Below are 23546 nucleotides of genomic sequence, written 5' to 3' on the forward strand. Positions count from 1 at the left end.
TAAAATGATAATAGACAATACAGATTCATTTGACTTTATTCAAGATATTTTTATTTGAAATATATATATATATATATATATATATATATATATATATATATATATATATATATATATATATATATATATATATTTCAATAGCAAATGCAATAGTAGACAGAAGAAGTCACTGTTAATCGCATTTACTCGGACAGTAAAATGGTAGATCATAGTTATTATTAAAATTAAATTACTAAAATGATTTAAAGGTCCATTCATTCATTAAATTTTATTAAAATAAATTCATTAAAATATGAAAGCTTTGGCAATAGAACTGCGGCTGTAATGTAGGACATAAAGTATGTGATCTGCTCTATCGCTTTGCATCTCCTTAACCAACGGCACCACATTTCAATGCTGTGCAGTCAAAGAGTCTAAATTCTTCAGTTTGATGGTATATTATATTATTTTCACGGTATACTGTTATTTGGAGAAAAATTATCATTTTCAGCCAGTAAGAGAGAGAGAGAGAGAGAGAGAGAGAGAGAGAGAGAGAGAGAGAGAGAGAGAGAGAGAACCAACTAACCCTGAAAGTAGAAAAAAAAAATAGAAACACCTATTTAAAATCTGGTTTCCAAAAAATCTATCAATGATAAAAAAAATGTGTCACATGCTACAGCAGTCTTAGTTGATTCGCTAAGAATATCATTAACTGGAGCAAGTCTTGTACAAGATCAACCAGCTAAATACATTTAATTATCAAAGCACATCAAAGATTCTTTAAAAGATCATGTAGCATTAGCTACAATTTAAGACAAAATAACATTTTCAAAACAATTTGTTCCATTTCTTAATCAAAAAAAAAAAAAACAAACAAATTAAATGTTTTTTTCAATCATTTATGTAATCTAACACATCAGTGAACTTTCCCACAAAGCCATTTCTATTTTACACACACCTTCTAAATGCTCACAAAATAAATAAAGAACATATCATTTGCTCCCTTGGAGGAAGATATCAGAATTTATTTTTAAGTCCTGCTGTCCAAATATCATCAGACTACAGGCCATCGCACTCATGATATTTTTTTTTTAATTGGCATGAATTTCATTATGCAGAGAGCAGATACTGAGTAGACAGATATACAGAACTAATCCTCATATCTACTGCCAAGCAACAGCCACACATTCCCCTTAGTAGACACAGAGAGATGTGGATAAACACACCAGATTGTTTGGCACTGGTTGTCTTACCGACTACTGGCTATTGCAAGAACATGCACACACTGGTGGCCAGAAATCTGAGTCAGAATGATTAATTTCTAAGGATATTTTCATTAAAGAAATAATATCTTGTGAACTCTTGTGAGATCATGTGCAGCTTGGCATCATCCTAGTGTGTTCCCTCACTAACTATTGCTGACTTCTTCTTAACGAAGATATGTGTAATACATGTTGTGTATAATTTACACTAAATGAATACACTATATAAAAAAGAACACTGAATAAATAAAGAAATAAATAAATATATACTATATATATATATAAAATATCAGATATAAAAAACAGATATTTTTATATCAGATATAAAAATATTTATAGATAAACTCCACCCTAAATTTCTTTAAATCACTAAACATTTGTTTTACTGATGCGCCAAGGCTTAAATTAAGCACCAAAATCTGCAACAACGCGAACATTTGGCAATTAAAACCGTCCGTGTGAAAACATCTGTGTGGAAAAGTTACATTTTGTGTCCTGATGATTTACATAATTTAAAACACCATCATTACTTTAAAACATTTAAAAGAACATTTTGTCTTCATGTTCTATGTTGAGTTTGGTTTCACTAATAATAAACATACATTTGCATAAAGCATCCATATTTGTCTAAGGCCATGTTGATTAGAGTAATAACTTAAAAAGTATTAATCTAAGTTACATTTAAAACAGATAGAAATGTGCGATTAAGTTGCGATTAATTACGATTAAATATTTTAATCTACTGACAGCCCAAATATATTTATCTATTTATATTACAACGAAAATACATACAGACAATTAGAAAGAACCGCTTTTATGGTTTACCATTTTGATCTGTTGATGGATTGTAGAAACTGGATTATAGATTTGGAGTATTACTGACCCCAAGATGCAACCAACTTCTGCAATTCTCCACCTGTGATCCTTGGAGATTTTTGGCCCCTTGAACTACCCTTGTCACAGTGCGTTGAACAATATAGACACATGTCCTTGATTCATAACATTTCCAGTTGGCTGGAAATTCTTAATTATTTCCCTGGTGATGCTTGTGTTATTTGCTTATAGCTACTTTTTATTGCCTGTGTGTTGCCTCACCTTTTTACCCTGAGTAACAGAAATATACGGTCACCCAGGTGTGGTGTACTGAAAAAATTTAAAAGACCAATGAAAAATGCTTCAAATATATTTTACTTATATGAATATAAGGGTGGGATAAATATGAATTACTGTGACATATATTATTATATAAAAAAGATTTTTTTTACACAAAAGATCAAAAAGTCTAAACAATAAAAGACAAAAGATTTTCACAACCTTCTTGTCTCAGGTTTACTATATTATATTAAAGGAGGGAACTTGATATGAACTACACATGCAAATGCTCTTTAATTAACACCAGCAGAAACATATACTAAAACAGATATTGTTAATGTTAAAACCAGAAGCTCCATGTCTTTTGACATTTAAATTGTGACAGCAATCATAATAGATAGAAATCTTCATATGATCCCTGATATTATCATCAATTGTACAGCATCTACCAAAAAGTACCGTATTGTATTAACTATAGTATATACCAGGGGTCACCAACCTTTTTGAAACTGAGAGCTACTTCTAGGGTACCGAATTAATGTAAAGGGCTACCAGTTTGATACACACAGTTTTCAGTTTGATCTGAAATAAAAATTTGCTCACTTTACCTTTTATTATATGTTATTATTAATAATTAATGATATTCATCTATGTGAAGACACTGATCATGTTAATGATTTCGCAAAATATTTATCAACAATGATTTAACAAAGTAGGAAACAGCTATTTTTAGAAAAGGCCCGCTATTCATGTGGTCATTGCGGGCTAACTGGTGCCCACGGGCACCATGTTGGTGACCCCTGGTATATACAGTATGTATGTAGCAGTGTGCACGTGGATGCTGCTGTGTTTGCCTGACATGAGAATTGTAAAATATTTGTACAATTTTGCCGTATCTCTATCATCATTGTAAGATTAAAAAGATTGTCGAACCATCGTAACTTTTATGACCATCTGTATTTGTTTTGTCCTCCACTGATAATCCTGTTTCAAATCCAAAGTCCACCAGAAATCCATTTGCTTTAATGAATCTAATTAGCTTGAAAGAAACCTTTTATACAAACATATTAATACATTCGGTATTGCAGATTCGCTTTTATTTTAAATAATGACCTAGAATCAGTGTAGAATCTTGAATATTGGACTTTCACAATACTTCTTTCATTCTGTTAATCATGCAGTTTCAGATTGAAAAAAAAAAATTACACTTTTTCAGTGCAATCACTCGCCATTTAAAACCCACTATATGATCCAATGAATGCTATAAAAGAAAAGTCAAAAATGTGGAAAGTTGACTCACAGCAGCAATGTACAGAAAATGGCATATTGTAACATTAAATCCTAGTAAAACTATTATTTTATGTAAAAAAAAAGAAAATTGCTATCTAAGATTTTTTTGTCTCCTCCAATGTTCCTTTATGAAATGTTCTGCCCCTCAGACATATCTAATCCCTTTAGGCTTTTACTCAAAGCCTCAAAAATGCATCTGTTTGGAAAGACCTTGATGTTTTATGAACTGTACATAAAAGCTATACAAGCTTTCAACAGTGTGAAATACCGATGATGTCTTTCAAATTCTACTAATCTGTCCTGTTGCATTTGGCAGTGTTAAAGACACTTCAGAAAGAACCCTTTTACATTAATAATAATCCTCCACACTTTAATTACACAGCCAGCATTAGTATGGGAAATTCTGCTATTACATTTATTATTGTTTTCCTTGGTAACTGGAGAACCAGAAAGATACCCAGAACCCTTTGAGGCTAGTGCTAACCCGTGCAAGTGCTTGCTAATACCCTCATGGATTCTTAACCACAGAGAGCAAAAAGGCAACACTGAGCTACAAATGTTCAGCACTCTAAAAACTGTTCCTCAACTGGCCGATATCTCAGTAATTACTTTCTTGCGTTACATGCCAAGCTGACAATAAACCAACAGTGGCCCACAGAAGAACCTTTTACTTTTTTTTTTTTTTTTTTTAAAGCTTTGAAAAGAATCTTTGAAGAACATTATATCAACTAAATGTTTGAGGGTAAAAAAAAAATAACACAGGGCTAAACAAGCTAAGTTATCATGGCTGCGTTTAGTAAACTCCCAGAGCACACAAACTGCATATAATAGCAAGACACTCTTATCTTCGGCTCCAGTTAATGCACCGATGTAGAAATACAGCACTGCGCCACAATTTATTGAAGAGTGACAATAAATATGAAATGACTTTCACTTTAAGGGTACAGTGTGTTCTTGTAATAAACATCTGAACGCTGTCCTTTGAGCTAGGCATCAGCTGAAATCTAAAAGTCATTCTGAAATCTAAAAGTCATTTGGGAGCCACTGTAAACACCTCAGCAGATGAGTAAGGCCATTTGTACATCAGGAAGTAGATGAGGAATTAATCCCAAAAGGGTTCTTCTAAAACACTCCGCGTTGTGCATTTTATCCGCTGTGCTTCTTTTACTGACTGGATTCAAAATTACAGTCCTGCTGCTTGCTTACTAACTGCAGAAATGCAAAGCAAGATTATTTTCACTATGCATGCAATAGACACAATTAGAAGTATGCTATGCACTCCTAATGTGCCCCAATCCAAAATGTTATATCAAAATGACTCAGGACCAGATTGATTTGTACGATGCTCACACAAATATTATCTCTGTTCTCCAAACAGTAAAAAACAAAAATGACATTTAAAATCTCCATGTTTTCCTAAAGTTCACCATGCACACGTTATTATGGCAGCATACCACAGAACTTTATTCAAACTCAAATACTAATTAGAAAATGCTAATTCAAACATATCTGCAAATGCATTCCCTGTGTGTGTGTGTACGTGTATAATTGTAGATATAAATCAAAAGCAATTGCAAATTATACATTTACAAGTATAGCTTTTATGACTAACACTCAATGGCTGGCAAAACTAATATCCATATGCAAACTCTGTATAACATTTCATTTTCAGTGTCTAAACTGCTACGATTCTGGCATTTTGAAGAAGTATCAAAAGAAGAATATATCCTTACAAATGGATTTGCACTTTCTCCTCCTCAAGATCTGACTTTACATTGACCAAAAAGAAACCACAAACAAAAACTGTCAAAGAGTTACAGACAAAGAGGTGCACTGTATGGCTGAGAATCACAGCCTCACCATCACAGCCATATACTGTACCACAAGGTTCACAATTGTCTCAAATTAACTCACTTAAACTAAGAGGAACAAATGTTCCAGTGATCCCCGTGTACACTGAGTGCAGGGCTGTTTCTAGCCTTTTTGGCACCCTAGGTAGGATTCCTATTGTTATCCCCTCAATGGCTCAGCCCTCCCACCAAAATGCTCCACCCCCACACCATACAAATCGTTCGCAACCTTCTATAAAAAAAAATTAAACACATTTGATAATCGTTGCAAAATTACCTGAATTCAAGTATGTAAACATATACAGTGGAACTTCGATACTCACGACCTTGACACTCGCAACCTCGATGGTTTGCATCTTTTCATTTGGAACCAGACTGAGAGAAACTCGTGAGACAGTTTGCGTGATTTTAAAATCAGAATTTGTACTAATAAATGACATAAAAAATTTTTTTTAAAGTCTATTATTCATTTAAAGAAGTCAATAAAACAGTTATGACAAGTAATATACATTTTTTATTAAGTTTACTGTTTACTGTATTCCCCTTGAAAAAGGAACCATCAAAAGGAAAGAGTCAAAACCTTGTGATTTTTTGTTACTTGCGAGGGGTCATAGAACGTAACCCCCACGAGTATTGAGGTTGCACTTTACTGTATAATAAACTTCAGCAAAAAACAGGTAAATAATTTAAATGAGCGAGGGCGGCGTGATAGGGGACACTTACTGGTGGCCCCCAGCTGGTTGCGCCCTAGGCGACCGCCAAGTTTGCATATGCTTAAAAACTGTGCTGAGTTAGGTCCATGAAAACATGTTTTCCCAAGCTTGGAGTAGAAGAACTTAAGTGTCCTGAACAGAGCACAGACCTCATCACCTTTGGGATAAACTGAAAGTCCCAAGCCTTCTTACCTGACATCAGTGCCTGACCTCACCAATGCTCTCGAGAATGACCAAGTAAATTCCCCACAGCCAGACTCCAAAATCTAGTGTAAACAAGACTCCCTAATAGTCTGAAAGTTATTACAACAGCAAAGGGGTACAACATCTCCAACGGGATTTCATTTAAGTGTGATGATCATATCCACAAACTTTTAACCACAAAGTGTACATCTATCCATCTAACACAACATAAAGAATGTTTGGGAATGATGAAACCTCATTTAAGCTCCTAGCATGTGCCGTGCTCTATTTTGCATCCCCTGCTGTCAAATGCCTTCCCTTCTTGGGTCTATAATGGCACAAAGCTGTGAAAGCATCTGTGAATCTGTACCCAATTAAAAAAAAATTAAAAAAATCAAATCTCGCTCCTGTAATGTGTTTAACACAACATTATTATAGTATTTTATAATAATATAATAGCCTAATAAATATATATATTGCACTGATATGTTTTGGCATTAACATTTTTAAATATCACAAATTTAAACTCAAATTAGAAAAATGCTGATGCAATTATCATGTGTTCTGGGTCAAAAAGTCAGTAATGGCTGACTGTAGATCGCTGTCATGAGCATGGCAGGATCATGAGTCAGTGTTCATATGAAATGGCTAAGTATAAGAAGCTCTCTGGAAAAAAGCAGAGGAGGGAAAAGACAGAAACAGAATCACATTCAATCTACTGCATACAGAATGACTGGCTTTTTTCTGATCATTGGATATTTACATACGCCAGCAGAAATAATTTCTCCACTGGTACAGTCTAAAAAATGTAATTTAAATATATAATTTCTGAAATTGTAGTATTATTTAATGAGTACTATTTCAGGTTGTGACTAAGCAATGGTCAGGATTAAATCATAACCAACCAGTTCAACACAATAACTTTAGTTAAAAAAGTCTGCTATGCTGAAATTAACAGTGATACTGTAATTGCAGTAGTCAAAAAGGAAGCCACCCAGATCCTATAGTTACTACACTGATAGCAGTGCTGTTGTTTTTCCACCCCTCCAAAATGCTGCTTTATGATGAGAGGGGAGCAAGGGCAGCCCAAATTTCCACTCTCCATATGGACTAATTACAGTCTCCGGAGACCTCTAAGGCCTTTGGCCCATGAAGGCCGACCTTCATCCTGCCAGCCGATGCTTTTGGACTTGGAGCACTCTAATTAATGTGAGAAAAAAATTAAGATGCTGACCCGAGCACACGGTGCAGCCGAGAGAGATAAAGAAATGTTCTGTAAGCTTGCCGTGGATTTATTATTCTCAAACTAGTGGCTGATTTCATCCTTGAAGCTTATTACAGCTGGATCTATCCTGTTTGTTTGCCATTCAAGGTTCACACATAACTACAGCCATTGTCTGGTATAACAGAAAGGAGAATCGAGCAAAGAATATACACATTGTCCTTTATACAGAAAGGGCTTCAAGCAGCAGTATTAAACCACAAAAGGCCGTAATACAAAAGATGCACAAACCAAATAATAAACTAATAAGGTTTTAACAGCTTTAAACATTCATTTTACTGGAAGTCAACTTGGAACGCTGCCAGTCGACAGCAGCAGTATGGGGCTGCACATTAGCTGCGTGTGTACTGTCATGAGATCGACAGTTTCATGACAAAGGCATCGCTGGAGTCGAAATTAATTTTCAAATCCATCCGTCTTGATAAGAATGAAGAAGAAATCCTCTTAACAAGATTAAATATTGGCAGAATGTTTTCTCACATTACAGAAAGATGTAAAGATTTAATGGATGCCTGAAAAAGACATGAAGTATTGATTTAGAGGCCTGTCACTTTTCAAATGCTTCGAGCTCTTTATGCATGGAAAGGGAAGTAGAAATCTGCCAAACGTCAACTTGCTACATTTGAATTAAAACTGTTAAAAGTCACTTCCACAATTTTATATTATATTAACATTTCACATGTGTTTAGAATTTACACTGGAACTTTGTCATACTTTGTATTTAATTAAATTATTATTTTTATTATTATTTTTTTTTAATGAGAACATTCTTATAAGTAGGTGAAAAGAGACATAGATATGCCAGGAGTGCCCAATCTTTATGTCTGATTCACTAAATAGGCAGGGTTAAACAAATACTGCCAAATAATATCCACCAGACTTCTGCTTAAGGCAAAGACTTTAATGCGGTTAAACTGCAGCTCCAAAACCCAAATCTCATATTTCATTTTTCTTCCTTAGCTTGTGTAAATAAATCCTAAGTAGATTTTGTGGGGTTGTGTTTCGCCTTCAATCTTTAAATTTCAGCCTTCCAGCTGGCCTCATACAGCACTCCATATGGCTCAGGAATAAGAAACTACCTCTAACATTTAATAGTGGGAGTTAAAAAAAAAGGAAAAAAGGGTGCTTTTCTTGCTCATAGACAACTAAGCATTCGAAAAGTTCAAAGACTAGATGCTTGGATTGTCTAGTGCCTCATTTATACGCTGAATAAAAGCACCAGCCACATGAATACATGCTACCTGGTGATGTAAATGTAAATGGAGCCAGGCGTTGGAACAGCTCTTTAGTGCTCTCTGTTGCATTTCATCTATGGATCAATGCATGAATTTTTCATCTTAGCATTAAATTAAGCATCTTTTTTTTTTCTTTCTCCTTGTGTGGTTCGCTTCTTTACTTTACGATTGCACACTTCAAGCTTTAATCCAACAGAATGCACAGTCAATCTAAGCATGAAGGACCATAGTCAAAGTTGCTGACTTAACATCAATATTTACACACAGAAAAATTCTCCATATTCCAATTTTTTTCACACAGATGTCGAGATGATTTTTTGAGATGGCTCATGCGGATTATTGAAACGATCTGGATTTAGTTTGTGCTTCTGAGATTTCCAGGTGTTTCTTAAATAGGGGTGCATTAGTGCTTGAGTAGTCCAAGTTGTAATTATCGCATTATTCATTATAAATTTGTCTTAATTGAACAATATGGCTTAATCAACATCATGCATTATAGTAATTATTCTGCAGATTACAAAACGGTACTTGATCCAGCACCTGCAACACTTTCATACAAATAAGGTCTAAACCTAAAAAGAATATTTTTGATTGTACCTTTAATGTACATGATCTTTTACCTAGAAATATGTATAAAGTGTATTTTTCCAACAATTTAACGTACTTGGATTGGTTATAATTGATGCTTAGTGTAAAGCTTCAAAAGCTAAACATGCAGAAGATTGAAGCTGGATTAAATTTAAAGTATTAAAAAAAAAATTTCTGAGTGTATTATTTTGCACCATGAAGTACAATTGACAGTAGAGAGCAAACAAGTTCTCTCACTTTCTTGTGGTACTTGAGTATAATTTTTGAATATATGTACTTTATCAAACAATTTTCAGTTTTTTTACTCCACTACATTTTAATGTGTAGCATCTTACAAATAACTCCACTACATCTCAGCAAAACAAAGTGTTCCTCGTAATTTAAAAGTGAAGAGCACAGCCGTAATCCCACATTTTTGGAGTAAGAGTTCTCTCACTGTGTGCCTATAACAACAAAAATCCCTCTCCTTAATAAGGTATGATGTGCAAAGGATTGAACATTTAAACTGAATAAATAATTAAAATGTAGCTCTTTAAAATAAAACCTTTACTGGATTAATGGTGATAGAAAGCTGTAAAAAACCCTGTATTTACCATTGATTTACCACTGACACCAAGATTTGCAGCAAGTGATCTTGAGACCATGTACTGACTGCCAAGTTCATGATAGTGTATTGTGTTCAGGCTATTTTATTACACATTTAATTTATAATACTGAGTTGGTGAATTATTAAAATATTGGTATTTTTGTTCAATGAACATGCCCTCTGTAATAAAACCATGTTCATGATTAGATCAATAAAATGACCAAGCACTCATCTGCTCACAGTAAAACCAGACCAATAAAACCAAAGAAAAAGTTATTTGAGATGATCAGTGTCTGCTTTCTGCATGTGTACACAGTGGCATGTGTATTAAGTTAATAATGCTCTTGAATTGAACTTTTTTAACACAGAAAAACATTTAATATCTAGATTAAATATAAAATATCTAGATTATGCACTACTGGGAAATGACAGTTCTTCTCTGTATGAATGACCTGTAAGCCCATAGATGTCTGAAAACTGATGTGTGCAGTTTAGTTATAAGTCCTCACTGTGCCGATGTAACAAAAAACAGAATTTATCCTAAATGGCAATATGAATGTAATAAATATGGTAATGAAATACATTTGGGTGAACGCTTTAAATAGAAAAATGCACAGTAAATGATTTGTGCTCTATTTATGGATATTCATAATTTGAATCAGAGACCGTTCTTATCAATGCTGCCATGGCCCCACTGAGAATTGTTTGTTTGTTTATTTGTCTGAATGGTTGGTAATGAAAAGTTAATCAAGTGAGATAATTGAATGCTGTTGAGAGGCAGAGAGAGGGAGGGGAAAGTACATGTGCAACATTGTTTTTCATTATTACGCAAGGATGGCATTATCTATGTACAATTCTGTCTCCCTCAAATACTAAGGGCAAATAATTTCACTATGAAAATATCTACCTGATTGACAATAGGGGCAATTTATCATAATGTTCTTTTTTGATTGCTTTTCAAACTGAAAATATGCAGTTGTACAGACAGTTGTTGTGCATTTGAACCTCCAGCAAATTGGTATTTATACCATTAGTATAGTGTACTGCACAATTGAATACATGCAATTAATTATTCTATTTTGGCTGTCATTTGGTTTTCATATATAAGAGATAGAAGCTCTTTTTTTAACTTGCCGATAGATATATGTGCGCAGTTCATCAATCAGCAGTCTATATCAACAAAAACATCTGCAGATGCTGATAGTGTGCTCACTACTGGCTTTGGAACATTTGGACATATTGACAAGCGTCATACAGAGGTGCGGAATAATTTGATGGTAATGAGGGTGTGTGTGAAGGGTTCTGTTCAATCTGAGGGTGTGGAATAAGGTGTCATAAGGCCATGGTGAGAGAATCTAAAAGACAGATGTCATATGTTTAATAGAGGTGCTCAGACACTGGCTGCATTTTGATCACAGCTCTGACGATGTCCCAGGCAGCTGCCTACTTCCCTGTGCCAAAACCCGGCTCAGACAGAGATCTAGAGTTCTAGGATAATGCTTTTGTGGTTATTATCTCAGCCACTCAATAAGGAGAAACTAATCCAATCCAGGCTAGTACAAACAATCAGCATGAAATCAAAACTAATTTAGACTGAATGTGACAAACTGTTAGCAATGATGTTATTGCAGTCCCCCTGATGGGAAGAATACAAAGCAGAAGAGAAACAACCTTTTTTCTTTCTAAAGGTACTGGAAAAAAGAGACACACTCTCTAACTGAAACAATTGAAGGCACAGATCTGTTTTCAATTCGTATTTAATTCCTACTAACACTTTGTTGTCAAGAAGTGTAAACTGTTCATGATGCCTAATTTGCCTTATGAAATATTAAGGCAATCCTGTTATTCCAATTGCTGCTTTATATGTGTTGAAGCCTGCATTCTGATTTATGTCTCAAATAACAAATAAACAACAAATACTGCACTACTTTTCAAATATTAATGGAAATCTTCACACAAAAATAAGCAACATAGCACATTTGCCATGAGAAACAAAATAATTAACTATGAGCATGAAGCAATTCCATGCTTCATCTTAAAGCGTATTACTAAGTGGCTGCTATTAAATTATTTATACACTAATAGCAATGGCAAAAAAAAAGGATCCTAATTACTGTAGTTATTAAATATAAAATGTCCCTTAATATATGATGTAGACTATTATAGTACATATATGTTTACAGCAAACATCACACTGGATCTGATCACATAAAATCAAACTTGGGTCATTTTGTATGTACGTATGTATGTATGTATGTATGTATGTATGTATGTATGTACGTATGAATGTATTTATGTATGTATGTATGTATGTATGTATGTATGTATTTATGTATGTATGTACGTATGAATGTATTTATGTATGTATGTATGTATGTATGTATGTATGTATGTATGTATGTATGTATTTATGTATGTATGTACGTATGAATGTATTTATGTATGTATGTATGTATGTATGTATGTATGTATGTATGTATGTATGTATGTACGTATGTATGTATGTATTTATGTATTTATGTACGTATGTATGTATGTATGTATGTGAAAGAGTTGTGGCCAAAATATGGAAAAAACACAATACCATAGAACATTTTCACTTAATGCTTATGTAATGTATGTATGTATGTATGTATGTATGTATGCATGTATGAATGTTTGTTTTATTTGCAGAGGTTTTTTGACCATCAAAAGCCAATAAAGTTAATAAACATATGATAAAATAAAAAAAAAAATAAAACCTATCTTTGACTTTCTAAATGATCATTTACTTCTTAAAATGAGTAAGAAAGAAGTTCTAAAGCCACTGTCACCTGATAATATGGACAATACTCAGTCTATCAGGTTATAACATTAATTTTGTTATATTGCTCTGCCATACATATCTGATATGTAGCCTCGGTCTGAACAGGCAGTTTGGATTTTGTATTTTCTGTTTACCAATCAAAGTCAGCATGTGTTATAATTTCACACTTCACACTAACTAGGCTCACCTCAAGCACTGTTCTTGGTTGTCAGATTTATGTTCTTTAATGCATTTCTTGTTCCGGTTTTGCTGTTTTGAGGTCTGCAAGGTGGATTAAAACAGTTTATATTGATATACTTTAACACTACTTGACAGTTACTCAGTGTGAATTTTAAAAATAGTGCATGCAACTAAAATGCAGAAAAGAAGCAACTCTATTCAAAAGTTACCAAAAAGTTGGAACGAAATAGGTATGTTCCGAATTCATTCTTAAAAATGCACTACACATATTGAGATCAACTGGCAGAAAAAAAAACCCACTGCATTATTTTATTTTAGCCAAAGATAAAGCATCTCATTCGGGCCACAGTACTGGATAATATCAGTGACTGACTTTCAATAAATAAAACATTTCCAAATGCTTTGTTGCTGATTTGAGAAGAGGGTTGCCATGTGGTTGTTGCTAAAGTTGGATTTGCTAATGCATTCTGAGAGATGAATTCATTTCATTTATTTTGTGCTACCCCAATACATAATACTCACAATACCCAAAGTACATTTCCAGTGAATAGATATTTGCGAAGGACATCCGTGCTACACTGAGCATGCTTTGCTCTTAAAGATTTTCTCTGAACTCTCTCTGCTGTTCGCTCCTCTCCACCTGTTAGTATTAAAAAATAAAGCAAGCACACTGAATAGCCTTTTGCTCGGTCCTGTTCTGCTCCTGACCAAAATAAAACATAGCGAATTTCAGTAAAGGTGAAACAGAAGATTTTCCATATGGGCACAGTTTTGTGGGACGTCCTCTGGGACTGCTTATGCATATGCACGAGAAAAGGCGGAGAGAAAGTTGCAACAAAGACACAACAGCTGTGCTCCAACTTGGTGACCCCAATTTTTCTCCACTCCTCGAGTGTGTGTTGTGCAGGTGTGCATCTGCGCGTGGCTGTTTCGAAACACATGCCGTATGTGCCTGCCTGAACCGCTCAGAGTTACTCGTTCGATTTACGCACTTCATTAAGTTCACCCTGACACTTACATCAGCGCGTGTTAAAGGCAGCAAACACCTTCTAGCCACTAGTAATCCTACTGAGACCGGCTGCCTCCACACTCTCTAATAACATTTCCAACAGGTTTACCAGACTACATAATAATCATGTATTTTCAGTCGGCATCCCAAAAGACGCACGCTGAATAGCAGGCTGCAAGTTTACAATGTGTTTATTAGAGCTGGAAACCAAAATATTATTCGAATATTATGATGCATTCAGCATTTATGATGCATGATATATGGTATTTGTGTTCTGTTTTCTGTGATGGTTGTAGAATGCATTGTGTTTTGTAACCAAATACCAAGAACAAATTATGATAGATGCAAATCATGTATATGTTGAATAGAATTATTCTGACGTGTTATATTACACATTATTATAATGTATTGTGAAATAATTAAATCACAATATCAATATTAAATCATTAAAAGCCAAAAAAATTATATCATATGGAGGACCATATGCAACAAAAAGCAAACAACAATAAATACATGATTGAATCAATAAATAAACAATGAATTAATATATAAACATTGTCTTATTTTACAAACTCTTCAATAAATAAAACAGAAAAATACATTTCCTGTAGATGCAGATGTATTTGTTATCAAAAATTTAGAGCAGTCTGTTCTCCTTATAGACATACAGATGTCAAACATAGGCGTAACTGGACATCTTTCACTCCCTCTTCTTATATGTGCAATGGAGTCTCATTATTGTGCTTAACAGCACCTGAAACCGTTGAGGTATTTGGAGCTGTGGGAGGACAAACAGCAGATAATGTACTCCTATTGTCACCGGTGTCAGCAAACCTTCACAGGTCTCTGGAAATTGCCTACCCGACTTCATTCATCTTCATCCAATCTAACATTATTGTGCAGGCAAACAGTCAAAAAGGCAAAAAAGTGGAGCACTTTTACATTAATAAGGCCAAGGTGGCATAAATTCCACCTCTTATTGTTCGATTAACAATCTCTCATTAGCCTGATGTGGTAAAGAAAAATAATTAAATATGCTGGGAGAGAACTTTTTTTTTTTTTTTTTAAGGTTTTTTTGCCATTTCCCCCAAGCACTTATTTGATTCATTTTGTTTATTTGCTAATTTTCTCACATATTTATTTATATATTGTTCATGAAGGAATATGCAGAATATAGATTTGTGTATTTATTTATTTATGTAAATTATTTAATGTTTTTTGCAAGTTTTGCCCTGCATATTATTTATTTTTTGAAAGAATACAACATTTTAGGAGGGGTTTTGGAACCTAATAGTTTAAATCTTTTGAATAGTATCATACCACTGCTGTATTGACTGTTAATCAATAATAGCAAGTCTTGAACTGTTACATTCTTCAAAAACCCAGTCCTATGGCTGAGTACATTTCGACCAATTGGTAATGTCTGATAACTCAGTGGTCTGCAAAATTTTGTGTCACGGATCGGATTAATGTCAGACAATATTTTCACGGACCGATCTTTAAGGTGTGGCGGATAAATACAACTAAATAAAATGATACGACCTGCATAAAAAACTTTTATTTTTCTGAATATAATAATAAACTTGAATCCACTGTGTTGTTTTTTGTTCATTTTGCTAGCTTGGGGGTTTGAATTTAGCGGTAATGTATTATGTGTTAGCGGCCGGAGCAGCCCCTTTTAGAAGGTAGCGGATGGAGGTAAGACATGTGACAGAGGCATCTTGACATGCATCAAGAGTGAGTCATAGACAGATGTGGAGGAGAGAATCCGGTAATTTTCCAAAATAAAACATCGTTCAGAATCAGATAATAAATAAAACGGAAATAATGTAAGTTATGTATTCTTTCTGTGCCGCCCGGTACCAATTGACCCACGGACCGGTGCCGGTCCACGGCCCGGGGGTTGGGGACCACTGTGATAACTGTCTTGCAAAAAAGATGTGTTAGAATATTCAGGGTACTCAGACTACAGCAGGGTAAATACTGAAGGAAGAAAAGAGCAGAGAGAGGATTTATAGCCCCTGACTTTATTGCTTAATTAGCTGTATCTAAAAACAAACAAATGGAGGAAGAGAACAATGAAAGTAATGTAGCTTAATGTCTCATAAGACCTTAAGATAACTTTCTGTGATACATCACTGTAGCCTCTGGACACCAGTCACAACCTAAAAAAGCCTAAGCGTCATCTTTCCCCAGCTTTCTGCCACTGCATCAATTGCTCTTTGTGCTTTGTGAGGTTATTGTAGCTTTTTTGCAGTAAGATGTTTCAAGGCAAGACCTGCCTTCAGGGCAGGCAAAAAGGCACTGAGCTTAAGAGACGAGAGACAAAAACTCTGCAAAATATGACATAATACTTATAGTATAGTAGCGATTTTTCTTTCCAATATGCTGAGGTGTTCAGCAAATGCTAGGTAGAATCCTCTTGCCTTTGCTACCTGGCATCTCACTCTGAATTAAGGATTCTAGAGAGCTATGCTCTTTTAAGTGTGGAAGCAACAATGTTTGAGCGGAGAATAAACATAAATTTGTTGCTCCGAGAGCAAAAAAGAACGCCATCAAATTCAAACTGACACAGTAATCTTCTCTGTTTCATATGGGTGAGTGGCTTTTCTTCAGGCAGGCATTAGATCAAAGGGTACGATCAGCAGGTTGGAGCTGAGCTCGTGTGGGTGCTGTGTGCTTTCAGTTCACTAAAGGTCACATCTCTGGGCAGCTAATGGGCATCCACCCTGTGCGGCCTGCCGTGTGTGCATTATTGTATCACAGAGGCCAGGTGGATGCACTTGCTTGTTATTGAGCTTTAGATGATTGTGATCAACAGTAGGTTGTGTCCAACATCGCACCTGGTGCTCAGAACATGCTTCACAATTCACCTGTTTTGTAGCTGATAGTGTAAGTTTGGCAGGTTGTGAGCCATGCGCGATTTCATAGTCTACCATCACAGATAAACAATTCATACCAGGGGTGGACAAATGATGAATTAGCTTACCCACTGGGCAAGGAAAAAGCTTCAATTAGCTTGCCAAGTCTCATGTTTTGTTTGCCCAGAAACTGGCTGAAAAGTGGAACCCAACATAATGTACTGATGTATGACAAGCTATAAAATAGGTCTAGAATATGCAGGCATCCAAATTCAAAATTCTGCTCATTATCAAGTTGTTTGCCCTCTGCTATTATAATAGTCTCCTCTTTTTTGAAAAGGCTTTCCACTAGATTTTGCAATGTGATTATCATAAAAGTTATACAAGTAACTTACTTAGTTATACAAGTGCTTACAAAAATGTTCTTAGTATTTAATAAAAATACTAAGAATAATGTAGTAGCATATAATGAGTCTAATTTACCAAAGTGTGATTTATAATTAAGATTTTTACAGCCCCATGAAGTGAATTAGCATTATTTTTTTAGTTTGCAAAGATTTTTACACCCCTATAAAGTGAATTAGCATCATATATACCATATGTAGCAAAAACTGTGAAGGACTTGAGTAAAAAAAAAAAAAAAAAAAAACGAAAAAAAGAAAGTCAATCAGGGCAGGATTTTTTCTCCAGTTGTTAAACCTACTTTTTTTGCCAGGAAACAATAAACACTTGCCCAGGCTCAGCAGCACATAGGGGCACCACACCCGGGGGTGGGGGTTGATGGGGTTGTTTTGAGGTGCTATCGCATGTAGTGTATTTATTATTGTATTAACCTTTTTTTGGGGGGAAGGGCAAGGCGGGTGCTTCTTGCATACAGTGTGTTGCAAAAGTGTTCATACCCCTTGAATAGTTCCATATTTTGTCATGTTATAAGCACAAACTTTAATGTATTTTATTGGGATTTTATGTGATAGACCGACACAAATTATCGCGTAATTGTAAAGTTGAAGGAAAATTATACATGGTGTTAAGGAGTTTTTACAAATAAAAATCTGAAAAGTGTGACGTGCATATGTATTCAGCCCCCTTTACTCTGATATCCATAAATAAAATCCAGTGCAAGGAACTGCCTTCAGAAGTTACCTAATTAGTAATTACAGTCTACCTGTGTGTACTTAAATCCCAGGATAATTACAGCTGTTCTGTGAAGGCCTCAGAGGTTTGTTAGAGAAAATTAGTGAGCAAACTGCATCATCAAGACAAAAACATACAAGACAGGTCAGGGATAAAGTTGTGGAGAAGCAGGATTAAGTTCTAAAAACATATCCAAAGCTTTAAACATCTCACGGATCACTGTTCAATCCATCACCTGAAAATAGAAACTGTATGGCACAACTGCTCACCTACCAAGAAATGGTCTTCCAAATAAACTGAAAAGCAGCCAGAAGGCCCATGGTAACTCTGGAGGAGCTGCAGAGATCCACAGTTTAGGTTGTAGAGTCTGTCCACAGCACAACTATTAAACGTGCACTCCACCAACCTGGCTATTATGAAAGAGTGGCAAGAAGAAAGCCATTGTTGACAAAAAGAATAAAAAGTCCTGTTGCAGTTTGCCACAAGCCATGTAGGGGACAGAGCAAACATGTGGAAGAAGGTGCTGTGGTTAGATGAAACCAAAATTTAACTCGTCAGCCTACATACAAAATGCTATTTGTGGCGGAAACCTAACACTGCACATCAGCAAGAACACATTATCCCCACCGTGAAACATGGTGGTGGCAGAATCATGCTGTGGGGATGCTTTTCTTCAGCAGGTACAGGGAAGCTGGTCAGAGTTGATTAGAAGATGGATGTAGCTACTGTAAATGTGTTGGTCTATCACATAATATCCCAAAAAATAATTTCATTTTGTGGATATAATGTGAGAAAATGTGGAAATATTTTAAGGGGTATGAATACTTTTGCAATGCACTGTACATAGCCCTCAGCAAATTTGCAGCTGCACCCCTGCCCAGGCTACTGACTTGTCCACACAGCAAATACAAAATTCCAAAACTGCTCATCACATACAATACAATACTATAAACATTTACCTTTCTAAAATGTTAATTCTGATCTAGTTAGGCGACTGTTTTGAGAAGTGTTTCAGTGAAGACAAGTTCTAACTCAATTAGAAGGCAATTATTAGTTGAATTGTTTATTGGAAAAGGTAAAATCTTGACATAAAATTTAAACTAATTTCTTGTGTGTATATAAAATAAATAGAACTGTAGATATGATGGGAAGACTTACAGTCATTACTAAATTGTGGCTTGGGCTCCATCATACAAAAAAAGATATATACATCTATTTTGGTATCAAAAGTATCACTACTACCACAGTGACAGCTGAGTTGATGAGACATCTGCACGATCCAAATGAATATGGATGTTGAGTCTTACCTCTGCAGTGAACTCCTTCATCAAAGCCATCAGCGCAGTCTTTGGCCCCGTTACAGAGCTTGTTGAAGTGTATGCACTTTCTTGTTCCGGGACATTGTATGTGATTGAGGTGACATCTGACTATTACTTCCGTGGGACCTGAAAAAGAGATGATGAAAGTGGTTACTATGGGATGTATGCACCTAGGAACTTTTAGGGTTTAGGGTACGGCTAAGAAGACTGTCCTAATACAGCCATAGATATGTATACCACAGTAACTGCTGCAATAATACGCCACATTTAAATTGCAAAAAAATAATAATAATAAGTGCAACATCAATGATTGCTGTTATTACGGATGTCACTAATAATGATACAGTCTACAGTCCAAACTGAAATGAAATATAGTATTTTGCCTTCCTTATCCATTACCGTTTTTTAAAGAAGTAAGGCCATTTTTTTTTCTTTGTCATTTAAAGGAGTGTTTTTTTTTTACTTCATAATTGTACTACATCTTTATTTTGCATGGCACCATTTTGCCACAGGCAAACTCCAACTCTGAGAAAGCCATTTAAACACATTCACAACCATTGTCTGAAGATGAAGGCTGTTTGTGAATGTACAGTATGTTTCTTTATAATGGTTATCTATGCCAGCACATGTACCATATACCTTTAGCTTCATTAATATGCAGCAAATTAATTTGCAGCACAAATTTTGGTGTGTATTTATTGGGCTGAAACAATTCCTCGAGTAACTTGATTATTTCAATTACAAATTAAAATACTTTCTTTAGTCCGTTTAACTACACATGGCGCACTGTGTTTCCCACGGACCATTATTACTGATGCACCACAAACTCTGCACAGGTAACACAGAAGATAATGCTGAATGAAAAATAAAGGAACGTAGAGAAAACAGTGAGGAGAAGATTCAGGGCAAAGAAAACGGCAGAAAGTTTTCAAAGTTTGGGATCATTTCAAACTAAAACAATAGAATACACTGCACACCAGTTGCCGTTTTTTCAGTAATTTAAAATTGATTTCTATATTTTTATTTATATACAGTGCTCTCAAAATGTCCCTCCTCAGTGGCAGCGTAGAGCAGGTAGAGGAGCACGTTTTTAAAGCTGGAGATAAATACACAGATTTAGTGCATGAAAGATTTTAAGCAGCTTTCCGTAGACAAGAATACCACATCACGATACTGTGCGAGTTTTAATAAATAAATACATGAGTGAGAATAATTATAAGTTCCATTCAACAAACATTTTCCCATAACCCACTCTAAGCGGCCACTGCGGAGGGACTTTTTCAACGCACTGTATTTGCATTTTGATGTAATATGGCAATTAAATGCACTAAATGGGTTTAGCAATTTCATCAATCAAAATGAAATTTTTTCTACAAAAGAAACCATTTACTTGTTTATTTTAAGAGACCCGTCTTATCTTCACTCTCTTATTTAGTATTGCTCTTTAATAAAAAAAAGTACTTCTTATCCGATTATTCGATTAATCAAGAATATAATCAATACTCGATTACTGAAATAATCAATAGCAGCAGCCCTACTATTTATTAAATAACACAGATATGTGTGTGCTCTGAAATTGTCCCCATAGTGGATATGTCAAGAAATGTCCGCACACTTGTGTGTGTTTGACATTGTCCCCATTAGCAACCAAAATAATCCCCAATGTGAAGTGAAATTGTCAGGTGTTTTAAAAAAGTAACAAATACTACGGATCACATGTACAGGAAAGCAACCTCTCTCTATGTGCTATATATTTTCCCATTTTCCTTGTATGCAGGTGTGTTTGTGTGCCAGATACATTTAATATATAACATTGAAAACAGAGATACAAATTCATGCTGCCTTTAAATGTAACCAAAACAGTGAGAAATAAGTCAAATAATAAGTCAGTATTAGCCTTAATGAAATTAAAGAGGCGAAAAATTGCGTTGTTGCCAACATTCTTTTCCAACTCACAAGTGTGGATTGCTATTTCGAGAGTGCAATGTTAAATTGCTGCACCATAGATTCAGTAAAAGGTTTCTGATCAGACAGCTGTTAGACTTTTACAACCACGGACTGCAGTACAGTATGAATCTGCACTAGAGCACTGCACATGACCTTTACTCTGCATTGAAAGGGCTTCAATCAATTCTGACAGTCTTTAAATGCAAATCCGCACATTATATTCTACTACGGGGTCAGTTGAAGGTTTTTGGCACATGTCACTAATTAAATAAAATGCCATGTTTGCCACTGCATGTCACTTTTTTACAGTAATGACTACATTTCAGTGGGACCTGAATTACTTGAATATGAAGTACTTTATAATAATAGACATTGAAAGCCAACAGTAATTAAATGAACACTCGTTATAGCAGAAAAGAAGCTGAGAGTCCATAACACATCCAACTGACAAAAATAAATAAAAAAATACAAAATAATAATAATAACAATCATCATATTAATACCAGTTTCCACATCCCCAGCACAGAACAAGAACCTGATTGTACAGTGAGAACAGGATCCAGAGATCTGCCCTTTCCCCCCTCAATTTGCAAACACTGTGCTGTAATGTATATGTGAGAAAAAAGGTTTCCCCAAAACTTGGAGGCTGCACAGACAGCTTAGCTTTAAACTGATTGAACTTACTCTTCATATATTTTTCCTCTATACAATTTCACAAATGCTATATATTTTTGGGGTACAATACTTTAAATATGATAAAGTTTTACTAATGACATACAGTTAACCACCGATAATTTGCATTTCAGAACTTGCTCGGAAAATGTACAGGTTCTCATTTGGAACCTTACTAACAGGAAGTTGCGGATTATCTTAAAATTTGCGGGAATCCGCAGCGAGGTCTAATACTGTACACTATTACATTTATAAAGTGACATAATGTCTAGATGAATTCACATGAATTTACATTTACAGTTGGCAAAAGCTTAGTGGTGGCAGGATTTGAACTCATGACCCTCTGATTAAAAGTACGACATCTTTATTACTGAGCTATTCCTGACCCCAAATCAGGAACTGACCATACAAATACAGTTATAAATAAAACACAATTACAAATGATAAGCTTTCCATGCCTGATGCAGTTGGAAATTTGTCAGAAACTGGATTCATATACCTGCTGTCACACCTCACAGTGAGAAGGATGTTGAGGATGAAGAAAAAGAAACCCAAATATCAGGTTTACAATATGATTGTCAAGGTTCAAAGTCAACTGTTTAATGGCATTTTCAATACAAAATGTGGTTTTGAAGCTTTGCAAGCAATCAACCCAGTTTAAGAATATTTTGTTGCAGCTAAAATTCAAACATCATTGGAATTGCTGTGGTGTGATCTGCTGAGATTGAAATCAAAAGCTTTGCCCTTGCACACATCAGCACATACAATGGGAAACAAAACAAACACCTGAAACTCAAGTGTAAAATATGGCACTGGATCATTGATGAGGTTATTCGTGGCTAGTGGTTCAGGGGCTCTAATAAAGACTAAGAGAATTATGAATTCTGCTAATTACCAGAATATTTCTGCGCTTTCCTTTATCAAAGCATGCATAGAACTACTTCTACATTTGTGTGTAAAGACTACCACTGAGCATACGGAAAATACTATTTACCACACTTGCATAAGCACAGCTGAACACATTGGACTTTAATAAACCCAAATGGTCTAAATGGCTGTGTATATTGCATGACCGTGATTATTTGCATGAAGAAACACCCCCAAATTACCATATACCGTAAGTACTACATAGCTCATGGCACTGTTTGTTGCAGACAACATGGAACATGTCAAAAGGTCTAAGAAAATGAATTTTACAGAGAGTGAAAAACAGATATTTATGCAAGTGGTTTGTCCAAGAAATAATATATACTCTTATGGGTACATGTTGTCCAAACTGCATTCAGAGATCCTACAATAGATTGAAAATCTCCTATTATTAAGAACTTTATCAATTATATTCTATGCATACAAATGTGTGTCTGCCTGGATAATACAAAAATGCATATTGCCTCAGTCAGAAGATTCAGGCTTGGCCATGAACAGAATTTTTTAACAAAATTTGTGCCTAACATATTTTTTAATTTGGCACCAAAAAACGAAGAATAAATGCTTTGTATGGCCATCTCTAGTTCTGAGTTTGTGCTAGAAAACCTCCCTGTCCACCTTCCTGAATACT

General features: G+C 35.0%; 1 protein-coding gene across 11 annotated transcripts in view; it reads right to left on the reverse strand.

Moving 5' to 3' along the window:
* The window catches only part of lrp1bb (low density lipoprotein receptor-related protein 1Bb), a 281217-nt gene that overhangs the window by 159355 nt on the left and 98316 nt on the right, over nt 1–23546 (reverse strand). For all 11 annotated transcript variants that reach the window (XR_006925101.1, XR_006925103.1, XR_006925102.1 and 8 more), the window contains one exon: nt 19358–19495. Coding sequence is in view for 7 of the 11 variants with exons in the window: in XM_046844639.1 (XP_046700595.1) it covers nt 19358–19495 (138 nt within the window). In the remaining 4 variants the exon portion in view is untranslated. The remainder of the gene's footprint in view (nt 1–19357; nt 19496–23546) is intronic.

Source organism: Silurus meridionalis, chromosome 3, assembly GCF_014805685.1.
Source record: "Silurus meridionalis isolate SWU-2019-XX chromosome 3, ASM1480568v1, whole genome shotgun sequence".
Taxonomy (NCBI): Eukaryota; Metazoa; Chordata; class Actinopteri; order Siluriformes; family Siluridae; genus Silurus; species Silurus meridionalis.